This window comes from Asparagus officinalis, chromosome 6, assembly GCF_001876935.1.
Source record: "Asparagus officinalis chromosome 6, Aspof.V1, whole genome shotgun sequence".
Taxonomy (NCBI): domain Eukaryota; kingdom Viridiplantae; phylum Streptophyta; class Magnoliopsida; order Asparagales; family Asparagaceae; genus Asparagus; species Asparagus officinalis.
In genome coordinates, this window is record NC_033799.1 from 1975308 (window position 1) to 1999242 (window position 23935).

The 23935-nt window shown below is 35.9% G+C and overlaps 3 protein-coding genes and 1 long non-coding RNA gene across 6 annotated transcripts; 2 read left to right on the forward strand and 2 right to left on the reverse strand.

Moving 5' to 3' along the window:
- On the forward strand, positions 1487 to 4116 carry LOC109845009. The gene is made up of 2 exons (XR_002248191.1): positions 1487 to 2027; positions 2107 to 4116. It is a non-coding gene; the product is annotated as an uncharacterized LOC109845009 (long non-coding RNA).
- On the reverse strand, positions 5587 to 11655 carry LOC109845560. Of its 3 annotated transcripts, none has more exons than XM_020414822.1 (6): positions 11449 to 11655; positions 9142 to 9645; positions 8720 to 8863; positions 8009 to 8249; positions 6803 to 7303; positions 5587 to 6226 (listed from the first exon to the last, which is right to left on the reverse strand). In XM_020414822.1, exons 2-6 carry the CDS (start codon positions 9625 to 9627, stop codon positions 5835 to 5837), a joined length of 1764 nt encoding a protein of 587 aa, XP_020270411.1. In that variant the 5' UTR covers positions 9628 to 9645; positions 11449 to 11655; the 3' UTR covers positions 5587 to 5834. The 3 variants fall into 3 exon arrangements, with proteins under 3 accessions (XP_020270411.1, XP_020270412.1, XP_020270413.1); XM_020414823.1 differs by having other exon boundaries at positions 9142 to 9650; XM_020414824.1 differs by lacking the exon at positions 11449 to 11655 and adding an exon at positions 10976 to 11114.
- Positions 12215 to 16448, forward strand: LOC109844706 (chaperone protein DnaJ-like). Its single transcript, XM_020413820.1, has 8 exons — positions 12215 to 12308; positions 12719 to 12786; positions 13074 to 13249; positions 13854 to 13983; positions 15024 to 15184; positions 15678 to 15769; positions 15928 to 16024; positions 16174 to 16448. Exons 1-8 carry the CDS (start codon positions 12215 to 12217, stop codon positions 16217 to 16219), a joined length of 864 nt encoding a protein of 287 aa, XP_020269409.1. The 3' UTR covers positions 16220 to 16448.
- Positions 17694 to 23929, reverse strand: LOC109845061 (DEAD-box ATP-dependent RNA helicase 10). The gene is made up of 13 exons (XM_020414249.1): positions 23733 to 23929; positions 23524 to 23647; positions 23360 to 23429; positions 22675 to 22737; positions 22053 to 22127; positions 21744 to 21863; positions 20744 to 20785; positions 20584 to 20658; positions 19574 to 19720; positions 19269 to 19406; positions 18594 to 18705; positions 18414 to 18502; positions 17694 to 18012 (listed from the first exon to the last, which is right to left on the reverse strand). Exons 1-13 carry the CDS (start codon positions 23866 to 23868, stop codon positions 17884 to 17886), a joined length of 1320 nt encoding a protein of 439 aa, XP_020269838.1. The 5' UTR covers positions 23869 to 23929; the 3' UTR covers positions 17694 to 17883.

The window sequence follows — 23935 nt, forward strand, 5'->3', positions numbered from 1 at the left end:
AGAGAGAGGGGGGGGGAGAGAGAGAGAGAGAGAGAGAGAGAGAGAGAGAGAGAGAGTCTTGAGGTAAATTTCCCTGAGTTAAAATATTGAATGTGTACACATATATATATAAGTAGAAGAGTGAGAGGTATATCATCTTAAATTTAGTTCCCCAAACCATTACACCAAAACTCCGAAGTTATGGTGAGGATCGAGGATTATAGTTTTATATTAATTCTAACACATTTCAGATTAGCCCTTCTAAACTCCAATTCTAGACTGCGCGCGAAATCTATCATTATAGTTCACAAACGAACAGGCTATTCTGATAAACGCCAAGAAAAATATGAGGTCAATTTCAAGATCTCATCAAGGATGACCTAACAAGATGTGCATTCAGATTCTGAATTGGCAATCTGGAAATCAAACTCATCTTTACTTAAAAAAGATTTCCTGCAAGTGAGGTTAATTAGAGGTGAAAAAATTTTTTACATCTCCCTTGAGACCCTACAAAATATCAGGCCCCACCTGCGCCGCAACCCTATCCTATAACTTTGGATTTCCAAGAAGTGAGCAGCACATAAATAAAGCAAAAAAAGACTAAATAAAAAAAAAAAAAAAAAAAACCCCTCATATGACTATATGTAGCAAAAAAAGAAAAAAAAAAAAAAAAAAAAAAAAAAAACCCCTCATATGACTATATGTATATATATTGATTTTAATTAGTGACGAGTCTTTTTAACTCTAAGACAAGGAGGAGACTAAGCACAAGACATTGGGTTACCCTACAAGAGCGCATCCATGTGCTCTTGTTTAACGTATTAAAAGCCAATTGTGATGAGGTTGTGGTCCTAATCTCTACGGTCGTTGTCCTAATCAAGGAAGACATGGGGGAGTAGCCCAAGACAAAAGACAAGCTGAAAACATGTACGCCTCTCTTTGATTATTCCCACACCACAATGTACCAATCTCTATGCTAAAAGTTGAGATATTTAGTTAATAACAACATACAACATGACTAACTTTGTATAGAAATATGCCAGTATACTGCAACGCGTGTACAACCACAGCCCTATGATTTTGAGGTTGACTATACGAACCTTAATCTTTCATTCAATTGTGTTAAAGATCACCTTACTCTGTTCAGTTAGCTATTACGTCGTATCCTTCTTAAATGCTTCGGATCTAGTCTCATATTAATTTTGTTCTAAGTCTCTCCATTCCCGTTAACGATTATCTTATTACTTCTCGTCATCATTACATTTAATTTATAGTACCTATTGTGCATGACTAAGCCATCTACATTAGTAATTCTCTGCTTTGTATATTCTCAACAGGAGCAACCTCCAATTTTACAACTTGCCGTTAAATTTTTTTGGACAAAACGTTCATGCTAACCACCACTCAACTATAGCTATTGATGAACCTACTATTATAAACTCAAAAAAGGTGCTTCTTAACAACCATATGTCATGGATTCAAAAGAGAAAAACAAAATGAGAGAGAGAAGAGAGAAACAAAATGAGAGAGAGAGAGAGAGAGAGAGATATGAAATTAAAAACCACCACCCACCACCATCATGCATGACTCGTGCTCCTCTCCCATCTTCATCATCATCCAAAATTTAAGGATTTTTTTATTTCACAAATAAATCCACCTATACCCATTCTCAACTGATCTATATCCTTCAAATTTCTTCAACTCCCTCTCAACTCTTATTAGCTTTGTTGGTGTGAGTGCTTGAAGCTGCCAGCATGATCTGGTCATCTAAAACTTAGATCAATTAGTTATATTTATGTGAGAAACTTTGTTTTGGTTATCTTTATCATTAGTACTACTACATAGAGTTCTTGACGTCATTTTGATGATTTCTAGCTTGTTTACATATTATTTTATTTGTTGATAGGATTTGAGGTCTAATTGCATAGAATTTTGTAAGCCTGCATTCATTCTCATCAGATCATCTTGCAGCTTCAATCACTCACTTACCAACAAACCATTGTTCTCCATTACTATCTTGAATATTGTATTCATCAACAAAAAAAGAGGTATATACAAGCTAGCTTGCACTCTCCCCATCTCTATTTCTTCTTATTAACCTGATATTAATATAATTTTATCTAATAGATCTTTGTTTCAGGCCAGCTGCTTTCCTCCTTCAGCATAATTTCTCTATTATTTCAGGGAAAATTTGTTCTTCGCTCTGCTAAGTCCATGGATATTATGAAAACATAAGTGGGTATCTAAGGTAAGTGCTCAATTCCTCTCTGGAAATGGTAAATTTTCAGTATATATCCTTATTAAAGTTAACAGATATCCGCATCTATAAACCACTTTTAATTTCCTTTAAAAAACTCAATTCATTATATTTCATTTTTGATGCAATAGCAGTTACTTTCATAATACTTAATTCTTTTATTTTATGTTTTTTGAGTAACATTTATTTTTATTTTATGCTAAAAGATCAGTGCGGTGAATGATATATACAAACCACTGGTCTATAACAAGTTGCATTTAATTAAAAAAATATAAAGGGAACAAAGACTTTATTTCTTAATAAAATTACATTTTGTGCATCTCATGCATTAGCCTTTAATAGTAGCTATGGAAAGCCAATACTATATATCTTTCCAAAGTTTCAATTTAACCCTCGGCTAGGCGTGGGTTTTGATTTCTGGATTTTGAATATTTTCCACAAAATAATATACACTATATTTCAAGTTAAGGCAAGCAAAGCAACCCAGTAAATGAAAATTTATTATTCTGTATTTTTTATCAGACATAGAACTAAACTTGGGCTTTATATTTACAAAAAATTAATTGATCTTAACTATGATCGATTATACACTTTACTTAATTAACCATTTGGGATTATCATCAAGAAATTTTGACACATTTATACATGTCTAAATAAATTAATGCTATCTCGATTCTACTTAATATATATTGTCCAAGTTATGCAAATTCTTGCTGTCAAAACCAGCTCATAGCAATCTTTTTTCAGGTTTATAAGGCCATTATTTTCTTCTTGAAAACTTTTATATATTTTGTGAAAGCTTAGAAGGTTACACATGAATTTTTCTCGGAAAAATATTAATTCTTTATCAACCCGTGTCTTCAATTTTGTGAATGATGATGGAAATACCAAGGTATCAACCCAAGCTTTAAAGGCAAAAGCCCCTCAATTTAAAGCTTTCATATGCTAGTATTATAATAGTGGTAGTACAGACAAAAAAAGAGCTAATTTGTATTATCCTGCTTAATTTATAGAAGCAAATACCATATATATTAATTCTGTCTCCCAACTTTTCACATTCAATAATTGATTACAATCTCATTTCATGTTCAAAATACAAGATAGTCACCTTTATCGATCTGCATGAGAAAGATGAAGAAATTAATAATAATAATAATATGAAGGCAATCATTTGAGCCACATAATAATTTTATCATGATTGATTCATATCTTATATTATGGACGAAAATATCATAATCACATACGAATAAGACGATAGTTTTTTTTTTTCATATTCGCATTAAACATGAGTGAGGCCATACACACATAACATATCATGCTCTTCTATTTGTGTGTCTAGCTTAGGACATACATGGGCATGTGGTAGGAGAAAAGCAATAATGTGGATGATACAAAAATTATACTTAACTCTCATCACCATGTGCATTAATCCTCACTTGCCTCCAAAAGCCAATGCAAAATATACAAAGGCCTTAGAATCTAGCTCCTAACAAAAGATTTTTATAAGATCTTCATGTTGGTATCTTAATTGTGATATTATATATGTATTGTTTTCCATCAACATGTCTTCTTGTAGCTCATGACCTCTCACCTCACCCTCCATGTGATTTTGGTGCAATCAAGAAAATGACACTCTTAGTATCATTTGACTTTAGGTACTGTAATAGTATGGAAATGTACATTATTGGAGGAAAGTTACTATTTCATTTTTTCCAATCCGTTGACGCATTGGAAAATAATTTTCTTTTCATTTATTGTACATGTTGCCCACATCATGATGTTTAAGGATGTTTGGTTATCAATTAAAATGAACCGCATTTGATTTCATTGGTTAGAATAGATTGGAGCAAAGATGTACATTAGTCTTTTTCTAAAAAAAACAGTGAAGCGTTTCCTTGAAAATGAATTACTAGTAAATTGTTTGGGATGGCCGTAAAATTCAAAGAATTAAAGCAAAGATCAAACTGTGTAATTAGAACCCCCAAACAAGATTATACTCGTTAATAAAACCCCATAACAAGCTGATTAGAATTATCATCATGTAAGCTTACAATATTCTTTTGACGCAATCAATCTTAGTAGACTTTTGGGTCTTTCTTGACGTGTAATATTTTCATACACATCCATTATGGAAATTTCTAGATACGATTATACTCAACTTTCTTGACATGTAATATTTTCTGTCTATATACTGATTTATGTTTGGGTTTATTTGACATAACATGTTCTCTCGTATAAGCTTGTTGTTAATCAATGTCAAAGATACACTAATTGGGATGACATTAACAATAATTATCTTTACAAAAAGCAAGAGATCACTTCTAATATTGTAACCCATATATATATCATTTTTCTTCTCACTATGATTATGTTGGCCAAGTAGTCCAATGGATGTCTCTTCTAAGTGCCTAAGGTTATAGGCTTTACGCATGCATTTCCATTACTTTGATGCTTCACTTTGCGAATTTCTCTCAATCACCAAAATCACTTAATTGATTAAGTATATAATAATTGATATTGGTAGGCTGCCTTTGTAAATTGTAACCACAAAAAAAAAAAACTAATTAATGGTGCCTAACCTTTATTCTTCTTTTAATTCAAGTCAAAAAGTAATTACAGTCGGGATTTTTGTGTTGGCCGACAAATTTGGGAAATTTTATGATATTTTTTGTGGTTCTAGAAGGTAAACCTAATCATTAGCAATAAACACGTACCAGCCGACAAACATTTTGTGAGACATAAAAGGGGAAATTCTTAAAGGTCGCAGGCGCAATTATTAGCTATATTGTCATAAATATATAGGAGAGCCAAAACCTTTTTATTTTGAGCTGCGCTCTCATAATAAAAGGAGAAAAAGAGGAGTAAAAAAGAAGAAGAAGAAGCACACGCCTTACATTATTTACATAAGAAAATCAAATGTTTTCTAGCACTTGGCTCCAATCATAAGTCGATGATGAGTTCTTCAGTAGCCACTTTGCTTCAATTCCAAACTGGTGCGCTTGGCGACGTCATTTTCCTGACCAAATCATCTCAGTCGATTCTTTCTTATTTTATTCTCAATTTATCTAACCCCACCCCCATAGAGATGTATTCGATTTCTTATCGTATACCTTAGCATATGCTCACAAATCCGTCATAACATTTTAATTTTTGCTACATTATTATACAAGTTCCAAATCCTAAGAAAGGGACCATCATGTTGGTTTTTGGCACGTGCCCTCGTCTTTTACCATGAACCCTCCTCTTAAACACGTATAGCTTTAAAACCCATTGGCAAGTTGATCCAAATTACTCCGCATGTATTATAAACTGACATCTCAATTTTAAACCAAAGACTCCAAAGAAGAACATAAACACAACAAATCAGCAACTTGATGAACATAACAAAAGAGTTTCAAGCAAAGAATAGCCTATGATCCCAAGTTAGATATACTTCTCTCATTCTTCTGAACTTTAATGTACAAAAGGATAAACAAGATCCACTCTAAACATAGTCAGAAGTTCAAAAGAAACTATCAAACCGTTTAAATTACTGACCTCAGAATGCTCCAACCCTCGTATTTTTCATAATGAGCTCTTCGTTTCGGTGAATCACTGCCTACACTGGAGGAGGCTCGGACCGCTGCCTTTTAGGCTCTCGGTCCCCCAGCCTCAAAGAAACGCACAGGTTTTCTTCCTCGTCATCTGAATTCTTCAATGTCGATAGATTCTTCAGCTCAGGGTTCTCTTCTTGACTTCGATGAACTGGAGACATACTGATAAAACTATGCTCTTCAACTTTGTTATTGACATCAACCGCATCCATTTGAAACTCCATATGAGAGCCTGCACCGTTAGCAGCTACATCACGAGGAAGTTCTTGGATGTTGATGCCTAGAGGCTCGTAAGTTTCTTCCGTGTTTTCCTTCTCCAGAGGGCATAAATTAGGGGACGATTCTCCAACAGTTGAGTCAGCAGCAGCTAAAGCCATTCGTTGTTCTTGAATTGCCTCTATAATTATGAAAATTTAAAGGAACGTCTTGGAGAAATCAAGAATATGAAAATTACAGAAAATGAGAAGGGAGTAACGATTGAAGGCAATAATGAAGGTATAAAAATTAGAAAAAGACCACTGTCGATAATCAACATGATATCAGGATGAATGGGATATAGGAATGCCCTGCCTTAAAATCAAAATAATAGCCTACTCGCTTTACTTCAGCATTTACTCTTTTTAAAGGAAAAAGGGTCGGCGAATTTCATGGATATCGGGCAAAGTTTTCATCTGGAATTGGAAAATTCCAGATAAATATATGGCAATTCTTTTCATGAAAAGATACAATTCAAAATAACATACTTAATGAAATTATATTGAAAGAATAGATTACTGAATGTTATTAGACCAGTGAAAAAAATATATAATTAATCATTATAGTTATCTGTTGCATATTTATTCTTCATGGCATGCAAAGATCCCTCAATTTTCATGAATTTTAATATAGTTTGCAACATTCAGCTAAAAGAAGTTCATAATCAATTCTTAGATCAACTGTGAGAAACTTTTGAGTAAATTAAGAAAGAAAAAACCTTGAAGCCCTTCATTGGTTGTGATAATATCCAGCTCCAAAAGATCAATAAGGCGACCAAGATCAACTCCACTAGTCCAATTCTCTGGACTGTGACCACTTTTAAGCTTCAACCTCCCTCGATTCGCTGTACCGCCCCATATAATCCCTATTGGCTGAGGCTTCTCATCATCTTGCGAAGTTAAAACAATAAGACTTCCACTATCACCTTCAAGATCAAAAGTCTCATGGTTCTCTCCCACAACGAGGTAATCAGTAAAGAAACATATCCCTTTCTCATCATTGTATTCGAGAGCATAAGCCATTACAGTTCCAGTAGTGAGACCTGAGCTTCTTCCAACTTTCACAACTTGCCTCCCAACAAGGCTATTGATTGGAGATTGTAAGTCTATGACTTTAATATCTCCAATCTCGCCGACTCCTTTCACTAAAGTGGTGACAGTGGACATGTCAAAGTCATCAGCAAAAGGGATGAATGCTCCATCAGCTCGAACAAAGGTCTCTTCATGTGGATCAAAGGCAAAATATATGTTTTTGGATCAACGGATTTTTCGATATGTTAAATAGGAGAAACCCCATGAGATTGAAACAGATGGTTAAACTTGATAGATTTTGCACCATAATAGATTATGCATTATTTGATAATGTCAGTATACTTGCATTCTCACGTGGCTAAAATATTGCAGTGGTGGTGGTGGTGGTGGTGGTGGCAACGAGGATAAAGGTAAAATTATTAGAGGGATGAATTTATAAATTATAAGGAAATTTGAACTAGTTAATTAAACTGTAATCTATTACTGCCTACAGTTTCAATTCTAGGGAAGCATTTAATAGGATCCAAGTATGTTGAGACCTCTAGGACGCTTTTCCTATAGTAGGGCAAACTCCATAACTTCACCCAAATCAATTTATTGCTTTCAACTAAAGCATAATAGGAATGAATAAAAAATACCCCTCCAAAATCTCACTACTTTTCCTCTAAATACGTAAGCCACTAGAAACAGATGGAATTTGATCATGCATGAACTATCATGACATGAACGAAGCTGTTACTTCAGAAAATAGCAGTTTTCAGTCAATTCTAAAAACTGAAACATGCCATAGGTTCTAAATTCAGATTTAATGGAGATGGTATTGTAATTTTTCTCTTTTATTTTGGATGCCATCTACCATTATTATTATTTTATAAGATGATATAGGGCGTCACCTGGGTTTGTTCCAGCATAAATACCATACCAGAGATCATCGGTAATAAAAGATGTTGCCCTTTCAACAGCACCGAGATAAACTCCAGGTCCGAGGTTGGATGGCAAAGGATGAAACATCTTCTGGTTAGGATAATCCAAATCAACTGCCACATGCCTGTTTGTAAGAAAACCAACTTGTTTGTTCCCTGTTCGACTCTTGACAATGGCACCTAAGGTTCCATAAGTTTCTTGACTAGCCACCTATATTTAAAAGCAAAGTTGTAAGAGTTGGAAATTGAAGGAGTTAGACTGCAACAAACTAACAAACAAGCAAAAAAGGGCCTAGATGGGTATATTTGTGATTCAAAGATATTATAAGGCCTGATCTGTTCAGGATCATGAGGAAAGAACTTACTTGTGCATGTTCACATTTTACAGGTGTTAAAAGACTTTTACTTGGTGAATCTCCAGTCAGTTAAAAATGGTGGCAAGCAACTGTTATTCGCACAAAAAAATTGTAACCTTACTATGAACCAGCATGTAAAACTGGCCATACGAAAAAGTTGTAACTTGTACCCATCAATACATGCAGAATAATCCAATGCCACTGATTTATCAACTTTAACTAACGGGCAATGCAGTATAGATATTATTGACAATTCATGTAGATCTCAAGTTATACTAGAGAGAGGATATCCATACAAGAATTATACGTAAGATTTCAAAATTACCTGAGAACCTGAACCTATACATGGATCGCTACCACGTAAGCCATCCACAAGCTCAGTGTACAGTTGTTCTTTAGGAGTCTGTGCTGGTGCTCCGTAGTATGAGAACTCTACAACATCTACATCGCACCACACACCCCCCGGGCCCTATTCCGAAATAAAGAGAAAACAAAATAACTAAATCAGCATAGGTAATATTTTAACCATAGGATAGAGAAAAGTGGCAGTACCAAAAGGTGATTAATTATGTTCTCAAGTATTTGGCAAGTTGAACATAAGTTTATCCGCTTTTGCTATAGGCAAAGACAAACATGTATTTTTGCTTTATTTTTCTCCTGGTCTATCTTTTTTGCCATCATCATTCATATAAATAATTAGTAGAAATGAAGAATGGCTTACAATTCGAAATAAAAAATTGGTGCTACCTCGAGGGCAGTAGGCAAGCATTGGGCATTGTTAAGCCATTTCCGATTAACCTTCCTCGCAACAAAAACAAGAATGGCCGGTATATCAGTCAAAGTGCCCTTCCTTATTCGAAACCCTATCGCTGTTCCAAGACTAAAACGACGCAAAATCTTGCTATGGAACGCTCTTATAGTCATCAAATCAAGCAATGTCGTGGCTTGCTGTCCTGTTGGCAACCTTCCAAGATTTCCCGGCAGTACTCCCTTCTGAAGGTTCATAAAATAGTTTGCTCGGCCTTCAGCTGCACCATGCAATAGAGTAGAGGTTGGCCATGAAAAATACGCAGCATTGCTCTCAGGATGTTGACCAGCCGATGCATAAGGTTGAAGAGATGGGCTAGATTGAAGATTTGGGCAGCCACATATGTTTCTTTCCATGTCCAATGCTGATTCTTGAGATTGTGTTGAGCTCGATTGGTTCCCTCTTATATCAGAGTGCCTCCTCATGCTGGTTATATACTAGGCCTACACTTTAAGTGTTGAACTCTTGTAAATTTTAATGCTAAATGAAACCTAGAACGAGAATTAAGTATAAAAGGAACTAAGATACAATAGTTTTTTGGGAATTCTGTATTTTTGTGCAAAGTTGGAGGAGGAGAATTATATGAAGTAAATTATTTTCTGATACCAGAGAGAACAGACATTGAAAAATGAACTATAACTTCTAGTATTCATAAAAAGATAAGGAAACACGCTCTGAAACGTCCATGCATTGAAGATGAAGATACTTTTGAAGGGTAAAATAAAATCCCTTTTTTGTGGGGGTGGGTGTGTATGTCTTTGTGTCTGTGTACGTGGTGATAATGGTGGGAAACAGCAAAGATGCAAAATTTTCAGCTCCAAGCAAAACAAGTTTATGAGGGCAGTGAATGCAACAAAGGAATGAATATATGAAAGAAAATTAAGTTACATACTACGACTAACTTTGCCCATAGTTCACGGAGAGAAGCACACAGAAAAGCATTGTTGGAAAGTTTGGTGAATAGTTTACCACCATCATAAAATGTATGCAAATAAAAAAACAGTTTTTTCCGTGACAAATCTTATGTTTTGTCCATTTTGATTCAAAATAAAATGCCTAAAGGTCTGATGCCAGTAACAAGCAAGCAAGAAACAGAAATAAATCAATGGATTAGAAAAGGCCATGAACAATTTACCTTCATGCCTTATGAGAAAAAGAATGTGAAACCAACGCTTTCGAGCACAGGAAAATATACACCAGTCAGAATGAAGAAGAAACGATGATTTAAGAGGAATTCAAGGTATAATAGGCATTTGCCTTTGAGTAAATGGCTTTCACAATAAGCAAGAAGACAATAGGAAAAACAAAATGCTATATTTTCCAGCACCTAAGAGAGCAAATAATAAGAAAAATGCTTGCTCCCCTAAGGAGTAGGGGGGAAATTGCAGAACTCAGATGTCATGTGTTTATGTCCACATTCTGTAACTGTAAGTGTTTGACACAGGAACCTTCCAAACAATTAAGATGGGGATTTGGTTATATTCTATCTAATTTACTACATAGACGTGTATATGCACATATGCAATGCCACTGTAGCATATAGTAAAGTCTCTGAAAAAGATTTTGTATATGCACTAAGCGGTCCTTAATTCGACATGGCGGTATTATTTGAGATCATAAGAAGAGTTCTGCAAAGAAAAATTATTCACCAATACATAATAGTTAACAGAGTAAAGCAAATAGTCTCAAATACAACAAATTGGTATCAAACCCCAACAAGGAATACAAAGTCGGAAAACATAAGACCACTAATCAAAGAGAAAAGAAATTTACCTGAATTGCATGATAAATATCATTGATTTTATCCATTTTAAGACCATGATAACAAAAAGTACAAGTTTGCAGGATGGTGGGAAGGACTAAAAGGAAGAAACCCAGTAATCAAGGCAATGAATCATGAAAAATTAAAAAAAGAGTTTCATACTACAAAAAATTCAGAAGAAAGGAAAGATAAGAAGGAGATTCTTAAAGAGATGAAGAGGGAGAGGCTTATCAATTTATGAAGTATCAAGAAGTGGGCTTCTCTTTTAGAACACTCACATAAAATCAGAATCAACAAATATCAAAACCATCCCCTATTACTTTCCCAAAACTCGCAGGAAAGGTTAAAAGTAGGAAAGCTGGCTACAGTATACAGACCCTTTATATAATAGCAAACCTTTGCCCAATCTAACAACATGGGCAATCTTAAAAAATCAAAATTTTTAGAAGAATTGAAAGAAAAGAGAGAGGTGAAGAGAACTCACCAAGCCATGGGGGGACAATCGTAGAGGATTTTCTTCAAGAGCTCCAAAGGTGATTATAAGCTCTTGATGGGTTATCCATTATAAAAATCGGAGAAGGAATCTTCACTGTTGGAGAGCAACAGACAGCAGCCAGCTTGTGGCGATCCTCTGCAGTGGGGAGCTTCAGAGGAGGATGAGGGCTTCAATGAACTTAGAGCAAGTGCAGCAAGCTCCCAGTTGGGAGTCCTAGTCAGCATGCTCTCAAGAGCTCTCAAGCCATCTAGAATAAAAAAATTAATAAATTATGTCTTGGGAGGCACTCTTTCTTTTATGGAGCTCCAACAAGCTCCTAGTTAGGAGCGCCAACAATATCAAAAAAAACCCTCTTCTATTTTAATATTTTACTCATTACTTTTAATTATATTTAAACCTCTTGTATTTTATTTCTAACCGTTGGATACGGCCTTCGAGGGAGCGCACACAAAATTCGAGGTAACCCACGGTCTTCGAGGGAGCGCACACGCTCTTCGAGGTATCCCACGGTCTTCGAGGGAACGCACACGGTCTTCGAGATAACCCGCGGTCTTCGAGGGAACGCACACGGTCTTCGAGGTAACCCGCGGTCTTCGAGGGAACGCACACGGTCTTCGTACACGATCTTCGAGGTAACCTGCGGTCTTCGAGGTTGGGCACGAAGTTCGAGGTATCGCAAACTTTGACCGTCAACCGACTGATGCCTATAAAATTCGACGGCTTCTCTCCTCAACCCATCATCTCCCAGAATAAAATGTCTAGCTCATCTAGCTCTAGCGATGATGAAATGATAAAGACGTTCTTTCTTATGGGAGCTGATGTCGTTGAGGAAGAAGAACAAGAGAAATGTTCAGCTTCGGTTCAACACAAACGACGTATCGTGCTCCATCGGCTTAAGTAACGGGTTGGGTTTGGGTTTTGGGTTCGGGTTTTAGTATTTGGGCTTGATTGGGTTGGGTTTTTTTGGTTTTTTTTATTTTCTTTTCTAAAACTAGGCGGCCCGCCTAAGCGGACCGCCTAGCCCTAGGTGGGCCGCCTAGGCGGGCCGGCCGCTCTAGCCAAATCTAGGCAGAAATTGGTCCGCATCCGTCTAGCCGTCCACCTAGGCCGCTTTTTAAAACACTGGAGTCACCTGAACATGATGATAGGTAAAGGACCTTCTCACAGGTTCTACACAGTGCTATTTACTTTATCTGGAAATTTCAATCAAAAGTTTGCTGAATTCTAGTTGTAAGTTGTCTTCGTGCTATTTCTTTAGGTTGTTTGCTGGTAATGATTGCAGACACTGGTTCAATACAGATTACAGACAGATGCCCTGTTATTCTTGTATTTTGCGAAATTGGAGTATTGATTTGTACCAAGAACAGCGTTAAATGAAAGATTGTTAACAAGACATTATTATGAATTATTTTTGTATATTCCTATGACTATGATAGTGTTATTGGATAAAATGAAGGATAGATTGCCGAGAATGATGCATATTTCGTGGTGTTGGATTATGTTTTCTGCTCTAACATTATGCCTCTCATAGTTGTAATAACCAGACTTGCTGTTTTGATAATATAACTATTTTTCTGGCTCTTGAACAACTTCTATCCTTCTTTTGTCTATAGGTATCTGTATGTCCAACTTGTGTTGGTGAAGGTGAAATCATTTCCGAGTATTGTCGGAAGTGTGCTGGTGAAGGGAGAATTCGTGTCAAAAAAGATATTAAAGTGAAAATACCTCCTGGTGTTAGTAAAGGGAGCACACTTCGTGTTCGGGGTGAAGGTGATGCTGGACCTAAAGGGTATGTTAGTAACTTGAAAATTCGCAAGTACTTAACTTGAGTTCTGTTTCTATAAATTTAAAAGATGCAGTTATCTCTGCTACATATCAAAATATATACACACTCAAGTTTGAGTTCAGTTAGGCTTTTCTTAATTTCTCTCATAGCATCCTTGTTATATTCATGTGTTTAGAAATTTCTCTTATCAGTCATTTTTAAATAAAAACTGTCTACAAATAATTCTTTGCATCAGCTTGTCCTTATCATTCATTGAATTAGCATGAAAGGTGTATCTTGGTCATGTTTATCTAGTCCTTTACAGGCTTAGTACATTTCAACTTTCATTTTTGTTCTCAACCAATACAGTTTGCAAAGCTACTTCGTATGTTTGTCCTGCTTAATTTTAGATGGTGCTGCCACTTGTTTCCTATATTAAAGTTTAACAGTTGGTAAAAAGTAAATTGCATCTCTTTCATGGTTAAGAAGATATCTGCATTCTTTCCTTCAGTAAAATCATTGTGTCCTTATGATCTTATTATTGTACATAATTTAGATATTTGATTCTAATACTAACTATTGATCACTTCATATTCATTTAAAACACTTCTCATGGTTTTGATGCTAGGGGACCTCCAGGAGATCTTTATGTGTGCCTTGAGGTGGAAGAGATACCAGAGATACAAAGAGATGGCATCAATTTACGTTCAACTGTTTCCATAGACTACATTGAAGCGATCTTGGGTTCGGTTGTTAAGGTGAAATGCTGACTTCTCCTTTTCTTTCTTCACTTGTATACATGGAAAATCTGAACCAGCCCATCCTTCAACATGGTTTATTGTTTCATACCTATCACTGCAGTTGCTAGAGTTCTTGACACATAAGCTTTAAGTGGTACAATGAAGGCCATCTATCACTCCATAGATTTGTAACTTCCATCCTTTTAATTTGACAAACAAATGTCTTAATTGTACACTGAAACTGCAGGAGTGATATCATAGCATAATTGTGCACCCTTTAATTTAAAATCGTACCAGCAGTCTTTTTTGTAAGAATTGTCAATTGAATACATGCATGTTATTTTAGGCTTAATTGCAGATAAATACCCTATAGTTTCACAAAAAAGCACTTGTATACCCTAAGTTACAACACACAGCAAATATATATGCTGACTTGTGAAAAATGTGCAGGTTGCTACCTTCTGTTAACCAGCAGTGGGAATATTTTTTTAAATATTCCCACGTGCTAGTCACATGTCTATTTTAAATGCCATTTACCCTCATTGATTGTATTAATTACAACTTTACCTGATATGGGGGGTTATTTTCAAAGAAAGCAATCTCGTCCTTTTCGGTAAATTTTAACTGTGTTTATCAAATTCAGACGGTGGATAACTCATGGTATATATTTGCTCCGTTATGCAACTTAGTGTATGTAAGTGATTTTATGTGAAACTATAGGGTATTTATGTGCAAAGAAGCCTATTTTTAATAAACATCTTCCTGGGGTGACAATTTTAAGGTAATTTCCCATACAATGACTTCATTTCATCAATCCATATGCAGTTAAGCCTTGCACTTTTAAGAGGGAAGCTCCCTCCTTTTACCAAATTGCTTACTTTAATTTATTTGCAGTTGATAGTTTTTCCATGGAAAAAAGCTCTTTGATGACAAAGTTCACATATGGGAGTCAACTCTAGTTTTCAGTCCCTCTCTGTCTAATTCCAATTGTCACTTTAAGTTTTTTTATGTTGTAATCCTATTGATTTTTATTTGTTGCAAAAGCTTGAATTAAACAGGTGAAGACAGTTGATGGATCTAGTGAACTTCAAATACCACCTGGTACTCAACCTGGGGACGTGGTTGTTCTAGCAAAGCGAGGTGTCCCGAAACTAAACAAGCCATCTATACGTGGTGATCATTTGTTCACTATTAAGGTCTCTATACCAAAACGTATCAGGTGTGCTACAGATCGTCCCATTGCCAAATATCAAACATTGGGTTCTTTTAATATTAGTCCTTGATATCTTTAGTATTTAAAAATCAGTCCCTCTAATCACTGAAATTGCTATTAGATCCTTCAATTCCTTTGCATCGAAATTAGTACCTCAAATCATTGAAGTTGCTATTAGATTCCTCTATCCTTTTAAGTTGTTTCGAATTGACCTCTCTGATCAAGATTGGCAGTCGCAAGTTATAAGAATTGGGGACCTTATCGCAATTTCAATAATTTGAGGGACTAATTGCAAAAATTAAATATTAAGGGACTAATAAACATATTAGTTGCTTTGAAGTCTATGATTGGTAAACATATTAGTTTCTCTTAATTTGAATGATATTTGTTGAAACTTTAGCTTCTACCTTGATAATTTCGTCCAACTTGAAATATCCTACTTGTGATAGCCCATCAAAGTTCTTCTCTTAATTTTGTTTCCCCTTACTTCCTCCTGCAGTGGAAAAGAACGTGAACTTCTTGAAGAACTTGCATATTTGAACGATAAGTCAGTGACACGCGTACGTCCTCGTCACAACACCGAACCACAAAGTAAGAACCTGTGCCCCGTAATTTAGGATAATGCATTATTCCTAGTAACTTATATGCCCCTCTTGACTTAGCACTAGTGTATCGTGAAAAGAATTCACCAATGGGTACAGTGATTATTCCCAGTTGTCTGATTGTGTTATATTCTGTTTTTTCTGCAGTTAAAAGAGCAGAAAGTCAAACGAACGTCGAGAAAGAAGATCCTGAAAAGCCTAAGGAAGAAAATGACTTGTGGAAGCAGCTAAAAGACTTGGCTGGGTAAATACTGATCTATAGAACATTTTGAACTACTTTTTGAAGAAACCAGTTAGTAAATTCTGATTTCTGAAGTACTTTTGTTAGTCATTTGAAAGTTACTAGTATGCTGTTAAGAGTGCTGGATCAATGAGTGATGGTTATTTTTGCAGGTCTGCTGCAAACGGAGTGCTGAAATGGCTTAACGACAACCTTTGATTCAAGATTAAGATTCTCGCAATTTTTGATCATATCATTCTGTGCAATTGGGCCAACAATTCTTTTTTTTTTTTTTTTTTGAACTTTTCCCATTCTTATTGCAATTAGGCCAGATGCCTAATTTCGTAGGGTGTTTCTTTATATGCTCTTGTAAAATTAGTTATACATAAAAGCAGTGTGTATGTGCTTTGGCAGAGGAAATTAAAAAAAAATCAAAATTTTCAGGCTCTCTGTGAATATAAGCAAATGTATGATGTTTTCCAAGGAAGCGAAAGGTAATCTTTTTCATGCTACTACAACCAAGAACGCAGGGAGAAGTACCAAGCATCCCTTCGCTCTTGCCAAGTACATTCTCTTCGTTCTACTGCTTAGTTTGATGAGGAGGGAAGGTGAGGCGAGGCTATAGACACAATATGGATTTGTGTTTGGTAGGAAGTTTTCAGTGAGGTGAGGTAGGGGTAACAGAAGGATAATCTAAAATGAATTAAAAAGCCTAAAACAAATTAAAAAGTCGGTGAAAAATTCCTCCAAATTAGAAGGACAAAAGGACTCAAGTCAAGAGAAGAATCTCCCTTTTTCTGTCCTCCAAATATGAAGGTTTTAAAAGGATTTATATCGCTTCATCTCATTGTACCTTTCCTCACGAACATCTTCCCTCCAACCAAATAATTTTTAAGTGCTTAGTTCACGTTGATTGTCAAATATTCATTTATATGTGTGTAAGTGTATATACGCACACATGCATACATACATACATTTAAGACCAATAAATTTTTAGTCTGTAGTTCACAGTACCAAACCCATAGCTCAATATATGTATCTATGGCAAATTTCAAGAGACGAACAACGCTACTAACATGCTTTGGATCCACCGCGCTACTCTCATCCCCTTTAAGAGCATGGGCAGCGAGCTCTCATCTCCGCTCTCAAGTCCGACGTGGCCTCGGTCTCCGAAAAATCCCCTTCCAACAGCCTCCGAAGCCCTCCCAAGCTTCGCTCTCAGGTCCGACGTGGCGGCCACCAGCTTCGGAGCTCCCAAGCGCTCCACAAATTTGTGGAGCGCTTGGGAGCTCCGAAGCTGGTGGCCGCCACGTCGGACCTGAGAGCGAAGCTTGGGAGGGCTTCGGAGGCTGTTGGAAGGGGATTTTTCGGAGACCGAGGCCACGTCGGACTTGAGAGCGGAGATGAGAGCTCGCTGCCCATGCTCTTAAGCCGAAGGCATGACTTCGCACAAAGAAAAGGCTAAATTTGCAATTAACTACCACAAAGTTTTCCCATTTTGCCACTTGCGTACCACAAATTGCATCTTGTGCCAGGAAACTATCATCTTTGTCGAAAGATCCTCGCTTGGGGCTTATTCACAAGTTTCACAATGCGAGAGGGGCGTTTGGTAACTTGGATAAGTTGGCCCTAGCGCTACTAGCACTGTTGAAAAGACCAACTCAAAATTGAAGATTTGGAGGTACGTTTGCAATTATGAAGATGTGCGGGTAAATATGCAATTATGAAAGGTGTGGGTGGGGTATACGAATTGTTTTGAATCCTTGGTATCCAAAGAACCAAAAAGAATACATTCTGATAAACTCAGACATTAACTCTCCCTTACACCCGATCACAATACAAAACAAAATTTGGGCATTCAATTAAAACTGCCAGCAAAAAGATCATCTCCTTGATTTCTTCTTGAACGAGTTTGATTTCTTTTGGTAATTTGCATATGTTTCACCATCCTCGTCACCATCGTCATCCCCTCCTTTTCTCCTCCTCTTGTTTCCTGAACTTTCCTTGGCGGCCTACATAAAAATAAAATGAAGAGCATAATTAGCAAAAAAAAAATTGCTCCAACACATAAATAATAAACAATTTCTGAGCAGGGTTAACAGTTGATAATCCCCCTAACGCTGGGAAGTAGTCATTTAGTAAGCCCTATACTATTTTATTAATTTAGCACTCACACCCAGATCTCTTGCTGCATTATTTCTCCCACAGCAGTCATGTGGGAATCACATAATGATATGTCACCTTTTCTGTTCATAGTTTAACTGAAAAGGAAAAAAAACTAAATTTTCCTCCAAATTGAGGGTAAAAATGAAACATTGTCTGAAGTTTGGGGTTAAGTACTAATAAGATAGTTTAAGGGGGCATATCTGCAATTAATCCTTATAAATAAGATATTGAAGAGAGAAGTATATACCATAATGGCTCGCCTTTTTGCCTCGGACACCGACTCCGAAAGCATAAGAACTTCCTCCTCCTTAGAATCGAATTCTGGCAGCTTCTTATCTACAATACAAAGATTTATGCAGGTATTATTATCTGGTCCAGTGCGGCTATCTCTATTGTTGAAAGATGAAGAGGACGTAATGATGCTTACTGAGAAGCTTCTCAATTTGCAGATACCATTCAGCATCGTATTGATTGACTAACGAAACAGCAATCCCAGATCGGCCTGCACGAGCTGTTCTCCCAATACGATGGAAATAATCCTATATATAATACAAACAATACTTGGTCAAAAAATATAACGCTGAAAACAAAAGTTCATTAACAAATAGCAAGCTAATTACAGTCAGATGTTGCACCTAGAGTCGTAGACTAATCATCTCAGGAGAATGACTTATTGATTGAGTGATCATAAACAAAGCCTGGTTAAAACACTAAAAATAATAAGTCAATACCATGGCTTAAAATTCTGAAACTACCATGATTGTTCTTCACTTGGATAAAAACCTCCACGAACTTGCTTTTTATAAAAACTACACTTCAGATGTTAAAAAGACGTAAAAGGAACATCATAATTACATCTCATGCATCAACCAAACTCAGTCAATAAAAAACGAACGGTTTAATTTAAGGAAAAAGAATACCACCTAAAAAATTATGGCAGGACCAGTAAAATATTCAAGATAATTGTTTTAATGTGGTTCGTTTGCACATAATCATGTCAGTAAACCAGGATGATAGATGCCCAACAGAGTTCAACCGGATTATAAATCAAAAAGGAAAAGGAAAAAGATAAGAAAAGATCAGCACAAAAACATCCACAAACCTTGGAGTTGCTGGGAATATCATAGTTAATAACGAGATCCACTGAAGGAATGTCGAGACCTCTGCTAGCCACATCCGTGCATACAAGGATGTCAGCCTGTCCAGCCTTGAATATGTTCAAAGCTCCTAACCGCTTTTGCTGTAAATAAAAGTGAACATAAACATAAAATAAATGAGAAATTGCTGTAAATTATAAGCTTAAGTGCTTAACAGTTAAAAATCTCACTGCAACTGAAAATGAAATGGAAGAGGTGAAAAATAGCCACTAAAAATTTTCAACTAAGCATCCTTTAAAAGATATATTACCTGAGTCATCTGACCACTGATTGGAATGGCTTTAAAACCTAGTTCCCTGAGTTGCAGGGCAAGTATTCGTGTTGTTTCACATGTGCGAGTGAAAACCATAGATGTACATCCAGTCATCTTAGTCAGGATGTATACAAGGTAGCAATCCTGTGAAAATATAAATTACCTCAGGGATTGACGCATAAAAGAGTCAAACATAATAAATCAGTTTGAAGGAGGTGTGATGCTGGGAAATATTCACTGTTCAACATTTTTCTCGAGAAAAAGAAATTAAACATAGATGATTCCACACATTTTTCATCAAAAGTGCAACGTTAACATCAAATCAGAAATTTCTTGTTTATAGCTATCCTATTTTTTCTGGTTAACAATGATGCTATTTTATCTAAGCTACTAATTAGCAGATAATTGAGGCAAATATTGGCACAAATATTAGATAAGACAGGCATGACCATCAACAAAGGTAAAGAGATTTTTCTATATTGCAGCAATGAAACTTGATAAAATAAATTGACAAGGAGGATAATGCAAAAAATACAAAGATATGAGGTTAACATGTACATCTTGCTGCTTATCTTCATGATCCATATTATATAGAATTCATATAAAAAATTGATTTAAAAATTTTCATTTTCTACATTAAGTGAAAATAGTAATCAATATTCCCTACATTAAATTAAGTATATAGACTAAAAATTCTTCTAGAAGGGCAGAAGCATAATTTCGAAGTAGTTCGAGTGTTTTCTTAACAGTCCGTGATGATTTCTTATCTACTCATCATTGCACAGGTCATGCAGGCATGAAGAACATCGGCTCTTCTGCATTGCACTTTCTGTTAATGAACTTCTTTCGTCTTCAGCGTTGTACTTTTTGACCGTCACTTGTATTAGATATAGTAAATGGAAATAACAAAAAGAAAACCTCAATAGCCATTTAGTAGAAATATTTGGAGAGCAAAACGCTCCCATATACTGTACTTCGAACTGTCTAAGACAGTGTAAAGAAAGAACCTTATGCTTTGCAGGTACCAATCGGAACTTTTGCTCGCAGGTGTCAACAGTGGAATACTTTGCAGAAGCCTCAACCTGAAAGAATTATTGCAAAACGTCAGTTGACATTCTTGCAGTTATCACCAAAAGGAGAATACGTAAAAGGTAAAGCTGAACTAACCTTAACAGGATTCTTCAGACAGGCTCTTTGAAGTTTTCCTACCTGCAGACACGAATTTCCACCAGGTAAACTAGAGAAGCCCCCAGTAGGGGTATGATAATAAGGTTATAAACTCGTTATAATGCATGGGTATTGCACATGTTCGATGCGGAAAAACTTCTATACAATACAATCAATTATGGATTACAAAGAATAAGTGACTCCTAATTTCTTTTCCTTTTTCTAAAAGATAAAGCAATAGATTAATCATTTGTCAAGTTCTGCATGCGGAAAAACATCATGGAATAAATAAGATTTTTTAGAACATTATTTCTATAACGACGTCCATATACCATTTAAACAAGATTTTTTTTGAATAAATAAGATCCCTAGAAGATTAATCATCATGAATATAATTATTAGACAATTGTATGTAAGCAACAATTAAATGAAGATAGCTTCCGTTACCAATAATTAACCCCAAGGAAAATTGAACTTCAGCTCTGTAAGTCTTCAGGTAAAAGTCATGATTAGCAGCTAGGGTTATAAGTACCAGTAAAGCTAAGACTACTAATTACATGGATCCTGCTATAACTCAGTGAAGACAATTGTATGCAAGCAACATTTAAATGAAAATAGCTTCTGTTACCAATAATTAACCCCAGGGAAAATTGAACTGCAGCTCAGTAAGTCTTCAGGTAAAAGTGATGATTAGCAGCTAGGGTTATAAGTACCAGTAAAGCTACGACTACTAATTACACGGATCCTGCTATAACTCAGTGAACAGCTGAAGCAAATATGTGCACAGCTCAAGCAAATATGTGCAGTGGACAATTGGAATCATGCATCAACCATTGTAGAATGGGAAAATCAAATGTATAGCTGTGTGTGCGTGCGCGTGCACGCGCGTGCCTGCCTTCACCTTTAACCGTGTGCATGCGTGTCTTCACCTTTAACCATATAATTGTAAATGCTAAACCACAGCAAATAAGAGAATAACTAGATTGAAATTAATGCCCACCTTTTTAGTCATAGTAGCTGAAAAAAGGAATGTCCGGCGATCTCGAGGTAGAACCTTCAAGATGTCATCAATGACTTTCTCAAACTCCATGCTAAGCAATCTATCCGCTTCATCCAGAACCTGCCATCAGAAAAAATTACAATATATAACAGCTGGATTAATAATAATATACAGCAAGATTTTATTGAAAATACTCATTTGTGACAGAGATGGTAGGATAGTAGTATGGAATATAAACTTATGATTCTGAACAAAGACACCCCCAAATATAATGCGTTGAAACTCCAATGATGGATATTGAGCTCATACCAGAAACTTTAGCATGTTAAGGTTAAAGCCTTTTGTATTTGATAGATGATCGAAAAGACGCCCAGGAGTTGCTACCTACATGAAAAGAAAAACATGTTAAGAGAACTGTATATTCAAATTATTTATGTAAAAAATGACCATGTTTAAAGTGGCACAGTAAATGAATAACTCAAAGACCTTCGATACAAAGATGTTGATTAAAAAAATACATAGTGTCGACAGTTGTACAAGCTCATCTGCAAATCTTCCAATAGCAGGTGAAATAAATGCCATAATAGAACAGGTTTGGTGTCTCATGCCGAGCAACATATAAATTATGAGAAATGATGCACTCTAGCCAAATGTGAATCAAGATGGGCAAGCATAGTTAAAGAATACATCTCATGTCAGCTAAAGTACAAGATTGCACAAGTTTGATATACATAAATCAGAAATATCCACAAAATATGAAGAAAAAAGGTATTCTACAGAAGTATGGCAATGCCACATAGGGAAGAAAATGTAAGAGGCATTTATTATACTCCTTCAAGATATACAGAACATATATAGCAAGAATGGACATGCAAAAAGACAATAAATTTTGATATGTAAGTCTGACAGAATTGCATGAAGTAATACATACCAAAATATGAGGACGTTTTGCGATTGAAATTTGTTGATCCGACATGCTCACACCACCGAAAAGCTGCAAAAGATTTTAACTTTATCAGATAAATTTTCTTAATATAGAAACTTAATGTCAAATATGCGTAAATTAGCTTATATCAAAGTGCAACCCAAGAACACAATGTGCACTAATAATTCATGATTTACTATGTGATAATTAAAAGATTTTATTTTGGGAAAAGGTCAAGATTTTGTCATTAACTTAAGATAGTTGATAGAACATGTATCTGTGTAGAATATACTGAAGCTAAATCAATCACATCCCAACCAAAAATATTTATAATATGTACATCTCTTTCTAAAGCCGTACAATATGTCCAGAATCCCTAAGACGATTCCTAATCTTTAGTTATTTCCATCTATTACTAGTATGAATCGCCTTGACCCATCCAATTTAGAGTCTTCATGCTGATCCAAACACCTCACTCTTCATAAACTATGACATTTTGTTGATCTTGCCATAATAGCTTCACAACTGATATATGAATACTAAAAATACTTCAACAGGTTAAAAATCTTTTTTGAGCCTACAACATTAAAATGCTAAGAATTCATAAACTGGTAAACTGTATTAACAAATCATGAGAAAGATCGCTTCTTGACAACAAAATTGATATCTATAGATAAACCCTAACGCTTACCGCCACAGATTTCAGACCTATCCCAGCCCCTAATGCAGTAAACTCATCAGAAATTTGAAGGGCCAACTCCCTGCAATATTAAAAAATACATGTAAACAACCAAATTCAAACAACACTGCCGCAATTAAAAAAAACTACAAATAATAATTACGACAGACGCAAACCTCGTAGGAGACAATACACAAGCAAAGAAGGGCTGGGGTTTCTCGAGAAGAGCTTGAATAATCGGCAACGCGAAAGCCCCAGTTTTCCCCGACCCAGTCTCCGCCAATCCAATCACATCCCTCCCTAAAATAAAATAAAATAAAATAAATTATAAAAAAAATTTACGATTTTGCACGTGAATCCTAAACCCTAACGGAGGGATTAGAACCTTCGAGGGCATGAGGGATGGCTTCGGCCTGAATCTTCGAAGGGACGACCCAGCCTCTGCTCTCGCAAGCATCGACGAGTTGCTCGCAGACCCCGAGATCTCTAAAGTTTTTAACTTCTTTGGGATTCTCGGCCATTGATTTTCTAGAAGAGTAAAGAGGAAGGGAACTTTGACGGAAAACCGTGTCAGACGACGGCGGCGGG

Bases quoted from the DNA above. Each gene is read 5' to 3' on its own strand.
- LOC109845560 (XM_020414822.1), bottom strand. From the start codon at position 9,627: ATGAGGAGGCACTCTGATATAAGAGGGAACCAATCGAGCTCAACACAA. The intron at 8,864-9,141 runs GTAGCACCAATT...ATTTCGGAATAG, and splicing joins GCTTGCCTACTGCCCTCGAG to GGCCCGGGGGGTGTGTGGTG. The intron at 8,250-8,719 runs GTAATTTTGAAA...TTTTAAATATAG, and splicing joins GTATAGGTTCAGGTTCTCAG to GTGGCTAGTCAAGAAACTTA.
- LOC109844706 (XM_020413820.1), top strand. From the start codon at position 12,215: ATGTCTAGCTCATCTAGCTCTAGCGATGATGAAATGATAAAGACGTTC. The intron at 12,787-13,073 runs GTATTTTGCGAA...TTTTGTCTATAG, and splicing joins ACAGATGCCCTGTTATTCTT to GTATCTGTATGTCCAACTTG. The intron at 16,025-16,173 runs GTAAATACTGAT...TTATTTTTGCAG, and splicing joins CAGCTAAAAGACTTGGCTGG to GTCTGCTGCAAACGGAGTGC.
- LOC109845061 (XM_020414249.1), bottom strand. From the start codon at position 23,868: ATGGCCGAGAATCCCAAAGAAGTTAAAAACTTTAGAGATCTCGGGGTC. The intron at 18,706-19,268 runs GTTTGTGGATGT...TATTATATATAG, and splicing joins ATATTCCCAGCAACTCCAAG to GATTATTTCCATCGTATTGG. The intron at 18,013-18,413 runs GTATATACTTCT...ATTTTTATGTAG, and splicing joins CAAAAAGGCGAGCCATTATG to GCCGCCAAGGAAAGTTCAGG.